The sequence below is a fragment of the Grus americana genome, chromosome 8 (assembly GCF_028858705.1).
Source record: "Grus americana isolate bGruAme1 chromosome 8, bGruAme1.mat, whole genome shotgun sequence".
NCBI classification, from domain to species: domain Eukaryota; kingdom Metazoa; phylum Chordata; class Aves; order Gruiformes; family Gruidae; genus Grus; species Grus americana.
The window spans coordinates 30983170-30989169 of record NC_072859.1 but is presented as its reverse complement, the minus strand read 5'-3'; the positions used below and the strand labels follow the sequence as shown (position 1 = coordinate 30989169).

Sequence of the window (6000 nt, the reverse complement as noted above, 5' to 3'; positions counted from 1 at the left end):
AAAAGTAAAATATGAAAACAACCACTTTACTTTCTTCCTCCCAGGCTGGCCCCAATATGCCCAGGTATGTGTCTAAACAGATTCCTGGAAAACCTGCCCTTGCCGAGGCGCAATCTCTAGTGCTCAGGTTATAGTCTGCAGCTCCGCAAAAAGCAGCAGGGAAGCGTGTCCTTGCTGGGGGGTCCTACCTGCCCTCCCTGCCTGCATGTCTCCGCAGGCAGGGAAACACCAGGGACGCAGCAGGATATGTGTCTCGGCACAGGATTTGGCCTGGCAGTGGTTTGCCAGCACGCAGACGGAAGGCTGAGGTCAGATACAAGCCCCCCCAAAAAAAAAAAAAGAAGAAAAGTGGTTAGATACTGTCCCGAGCAGTTTCCTTGGGTATCACACTCTCTTCCCACCACCACACCACTGGCTTTCCTGCTCAGAGCTGCTAGCATCGCCAGCCCGGATTCCTGGGAAACCCTTCGTTTAATTCCTTGATGATTTTTAATTAGACCAAAGGAGCGATTAACCAACATAATAATCCCTCACCCAACTCCAAATGCTCTTGTTACACTCATTTTATCAAGGTGGCATTGCTGGTGCAGGAGGGCAAAGCTGCTACAGTTGGTTTGGTGGTGGTACCCGGTGGGCGGGTGGCATGGCCAAACCCACCCTTCAGCATCCTGAGCGGGCAGGGCAGGATCCGGCCCTGCTGGGGCAGCCCGCTTGGGGTCTGCCAGGCACCGGGGTCTGGGGGTACAACGCACCGCATCCCCTCGAAACGGGTCTGTCTCAGCACGTGGAGCAGAGCTGGAGGAGGAGGGAAAACCAGGAGAAAAATGTTATTTGTTACTAGTTTTCTCCCCTTCACACCGTTACCATCTTTCAGAGTCCTCCAGTCTTGGATCGGCTGGTTGTTTTCCTTCCCTCCCTCCGTCTCCCATTGCTCCCATCGCTCCTCTCTTCGGTTTGTGAACGCTAGAGGCTCCCTCCTTCTGGTCTGCGAAAAAACTTTAGTTCCTGACTCTTTTTTTTTTTTTTTTTTAACTTCCCTCAGGAAAAAAATGTGGAGTTAATTATCTATGTAAAATGTCAGATGCAGGAAAGGGGCTGTGCTTACTTGGATATCCCATCCGAGGCGAAGTGACTGATTTTTTTTTTCCCTCTTCTTCTTCTTTTTTTTTTTTTTTTTTTTTTTCCTAAGGGGTGGAAAGGACCTCGCGAAATAAAAGTGCAGAAACAAGCCGGTGGCTCCCAGAGCGGCCGGGGCGGGCGCGGCGGGAGCCCCCAACGCAGCGCAGCGCGGAGCAGAGCGCGGAGCAGAGCGCGGAGCAGAGCGCGGAGCACCGCCGAGCCCACCTGCCCGCGGGACTCAGCATCGCCCGGCTCCTCGCTCCGCACCTTTTCCCCCCCGCGTACCGAGAGCTTGATACACACACACATAAATATATTTTTATCCCTCCCCCGGCTTTTCCTCCAGGACTTTTCCACCGCCTTGGGACACCCGCAAACTTCTCCCTCGCTCCCCCTTCCATCCCGCCCCTCCTTTGCTGGTGGTTTTGGGCTGGTTTTTGTTTTTGTTTTGCTACTTTTTTTTAATTTTTTTTTTTTTTTTTTTTTTTTTTTACTTTGGAAGACCCGCCTGCGTTTCGCCTCCCGTGCCCCACCGGAGAGGCCGGGAGCGGCTCCGGCAGCGCGGGCAGCACCTCCCCGGCGCACCGCGTGTGAGCCCGGCGGCGCGGCTCGGCTCGGCACGGCCCGGCTAGGCTCGGCGCGGCCCGGCTCCGCTCGGCTCGGCACGGCACGGCTCGGGCGCTCGCCGCCGATAATGCAGAGCTACAAGTACGATAAGGCGATCCCGCCGGAGAGCAAGAATGGGGGCAGCCCGGCGCTGAACAACAACCCGGCCAAGAGCAGCAGCAAGAAAGCCCTGCTCATCTGCCTCGACTTCCTCTGCCTCGTCATGGGTGAGCAGCCGCGGGGGCTCCGCGGGGTCCCGCGCCCCTTCCCTCCGCTCCTCTTCCCTGCACCCCCCCACCCCCCCCAGCACCCCCGGACTCCCACTTCGGGAAAGTTTGGTGGAGGGAGGGAGGGCGGGCGGGCAGAACTCGGCCGTGCCCCGGCCGCGCCGCTTCCTAAACAAAAGCGGAGCGGGGCGCGGAGCGGGGCCGCCGGCCCAGGCGAGCCGGGGAGCGGGCAGCGGCGGCACCGCGGGCCGGGCGGCGGGGAGCGCGTCCCGCCGGGGTCACAGCGGGGCTGGCGGCGGGGGGGGGAGCGGAGCAGCCGGCTGTCCGCGTAGAGAGGTGTGCACGGCACACACACACACACACACCCCCGCCCCGATTTACTGATTATTATTACTCTTTTATTTATTTATCGTTTTCCCCACTCTGCCATGTCCTGACCCGGCGCTGGGGGGGGGGGGGGGGAGAAGGGGGGCAGCCCGGCCGCCGGTGGTACGCAGGGGGCACTGTGGGCTCGGGGATGCGCCCCCGGAGGTGCCCCCCGGGCCGTACCCCGCACCCCACCCGGCCAGCGGCACCTCGGTAGGCGCCGGGGCCAGCTCCAGGTGGAGGTAGTGCTCTACGGCTGCAACGAACCGCGCAGCTTGGGTGTGCTTGTATTTTTGTTAATAATGGGGGGGGGGGGGGAGAAAGAAGAAACTCTTGCCACTCTAGTTACTTTGTGTTGCTCTGATGTCGGGTTTAGCAGTGGTTGTGCCTTTCTTCCCTCTCCCCTTCTTGCACCCGGTGCAGGCATCTCGCTAAACTCATTTCTTTAAAAGATTGCTTTGAAGTGCTCTCAGGCATCTCGTAGTCTCTGGCAGAGGTCTTAGTTTGCTAGCCTGCTTGGCTTTTGGAGATGGTATGGCATGTAAGGAAACTGTCAACAGTCTGTCTCAAAAAGATTTTGCATCACCCGTTCAATTGTGGCCGCAATGCTGAATATTTAATTGACAGACACAGGCAGGGGAAATCAACTGGCTTCCAACAAAGAGATTAATAACACAACAGCACGTGAGTATAATACTCCAGACACCACAGTCTTTAAAACAATTGTTTCTGCTTAGAGCCCATTTTTTAAAGACTGTCAGTTTGATTTAATTTTTCTGTAGTTTATTGATCATCTGGTGTATATTACGAGGCACTAATACATTAAGAAAAGAGGCATGGTTTTCTCTTTATATTCCCACAAGAATAGAGCCCAGTGCAGAAAGCTTCGTCTTCTTGTATCTGGAAAAAATAAAAATACTTGATACCCCATATATGAAACCAGTGTAAGTAGAAACATAACTAGCTTGACTTACCTCACTTATTTAAACAGAAGGTTGGATTCCTAGTAAAACAACTTCTAGGAGTCACAACTTTTAAACTTTTATTTACGCAAGTTTTCTTAACTTCAGGCGTTCCTGGCATGAGTAAGTGCTATTTCAATGGGTAAAGGGTTTTGCTTCCCCCTTCTCTAGACTAAGGGTCCTAAATGAAAAAGCAATTAGTTGACATGTGTTATTCTACTTGTGATAGTGGGTAAACAGAACTTATCAAGCATCACTGGAAGGTATTGTTTGCGGGGAATAATGTGATACAGCAAAAACTGTGATTGTTGCTTTGTTTCATGTTACTACAGGTGGAAATCAGAAAGTAAACACCAGAGTTGGTTTGGGTTTTGTTGTTGGGTGTTTTTTGGTTTTTTTTTTTTGTTAAGCATGAGGAGCATTTAGAAGTAAGAGCATGAATTCAACAGCTGAAGGAAAGTTTAGATCTGGCTGATCACTGGCAGGTGAAGAGCAGGGTGGGACGTCGTGGTAAGGGAGGCGATTACACGATGGATATGGCCCATGATGTGTGTTTGGGGATGGGCTTTTCAAATACACCCAGACCAGTAGTATCGGACCTGCTGGTGGATGACTGGGCATGAGTTGCTGTGAAAGCTGGCTGCCCCACTCGCGGGAGGCTTGGCTTGCTCTTCCCTCTGCCTTTTGCTAGGGAAGACTAGGAGCTTGTAGTTTCCAAGCACTTGATTCCCATTTTCTTCCTTCCTGAGCTTGTAAAAAAACAAAACTCAAAACACTTTAAGGTGAAAAAAAAGGTGCTCTAGCTGAAGTCTGTAAGAGAAAGTTGGACAGATGTAAGTTAATGGATATTTATGCGTTCAGTAAAAAAAAAAAAAAAAAAAATGGAGTCCTGTGTAAGATAATAAAAGCAGAATTGGGTGAAATGACTTGTTTTAAGGTGGAGGTACTCAGTAGAGGTCTTCTGCTGGTGCATGTAGGCACATGGCCAATGGCCTCCAGTGCAGTTAAACTGAGTTACGCCTCTTGAGCGCCTGCCCAAAGACATTCAGAGTAGCAGGGAAACAGAAGGCTTTTTCTCATTTGAGGACCACTTTAGGAAATATTAAAACCGGTCATTTGATTTGCAGAGGTCTGTGACGCTGCCTTGGCTTCTACTGCAGGTACTGCTGTAATTCTGACCTGAATTGGTTTTCTATGAGGGGGAAAATGAAAAAAATCCACTACGGCTGAAATGTCTTTCAGAAATGACACACGTCAGCTCTCTGTGAGGTGGTAGATGTGTACAAACTCTTCTTTGTTTACGTACAAATTTAAACAAATTACCCAGAAGACAATTATCATAAACATTTAAGAAAGCAGAGCTATCAGGAGCTTCCTTCAGCTTTAATTTGGCGCGAGTCGTTAGAAAGATCCACTTTCGTCTTTCATTGTGAAGTACAATGGTTATCTTGATAGTAAATGCATAAGGGGAAGATTTGTATCTTCGTTCCGTGGGGAGCAAAGTCATGGAGCCGTTGGCAGAAGTACGTTCCTGGTGGAGTGGGTTGGATGAAGATCTCTGAACCAGACCCCCCCCCCCCATTTCTCCTGCATTTCCGACTTGGGTTGGGTTGGCAGGGAGCTGAATATTTTGGAATACCCCACTCCTCTAATGAGTGCACTTGGCACTGACAAATCCTTGATTTCTTTCATGAACGAGAGGTTTCATCACTAACACTGTGAACTTCCCAGAAATGTCATGTCTGTGCTTAACTCGGTAAAAGAGGCAGAAAAGAACTGAGTGTGCATTTATTAAAGCAGGTCATCCGAGGGGGGAAAATAACTTTCTCCATCTGCTTCCTCCTCTCGGGAGGGCTCTGTTTAGAGAATTAGAAGATGCTTCCTGAAATTGTTAGGGCTGCAGGCGAGTTTGGTGGCATGGAAGAGTCCCCGCTGCCCTGTCCCTGTCTTGCTGGTCACCGTGACACATCTGAAAATGTCATTGAGGAGCTCAGCTGGGGGGGTGGCTGAAGTTGCTACTGTCCAGCCGGTTGGTGTCTTCACGTTGTGGGGAACTCTCTGAGCAGCAAAATAAGAAGTGTGATGGGAGGACCTCACTCCACCTTCATCTGATCATCCTCAGCCGAATTGCAGCCCCATCCTTTTGCCAGGAGTTTCTTGGACCTCCTGCCCAGAGCATAGAGTTGTTACTGGTGGGGACTGGTGTGACCTTGGCTGTGGCAGGTCCCACGGGACGACTTTCCCTGGTGCAGGGAGGTTTTGGTGCCCAGACGCAACACTGCACGGAGCTGCTGCAACCAGCCACCGCCTTTCTGCAGGAGACGTGGGCCGGGTGGGTGAAAAAGCCTCCTGCCCTGACCCTTGAGGTGGGATATTTTGGAGGCTGGCCCCACAGGTGCAGGACCTAGGGTTAAATTTACTCCTCTTAGACCTGCTGGTTTTTCCCTTGGCAGGGACTCCCCGTGTTCAGCAAACTCTGCGCAGCCACCTGCGCTCTGCTGACGGGCGCTAAGTCGAGCGTTTAATCTCGGAAGAGGGGAAGGCTGTGTCAGCAAGGCCGATAGAGCAGATTAAGGTCTTCGGTAGCTTGTATTTGTGCAGCTTGCGCAGGTAGAACGGCTTCCAAAAAGTTCTGCTTGTGCTATAAAATAGAGGGATTTCATCTGGCGTACCTGCTTCCTCGGCTCGTGGAAATCGGGTTTATGGGAGCATATGTTTCA

The 6000-nt window shown here is 51.6% G+C and overlaps 1 protein-coding gene across 1 annotated transcript in view; it reads left to right on the top strand.

Annotated features, from left to right (window-relative positions):
- Positions 1-1189: 1189 nt before the first annotated feature.
- Positions 1190-6000, top strand: part of PLPP3 (phospholipid phosphatase 3) — a 45820-nt gene continuing 41009 nt past the window's right edge. The window contains exon 1 of the mRNA XM_054833992.1: positions 1190-1952. Coding sequence (XP_054689967.1) covers positions 1814-1952 — 139 coding nt within the window. The 5' untranslated portion in view covers positions 1190-1813. The remainder of the gene's footprint in view (positions 1953-6000) is intronic.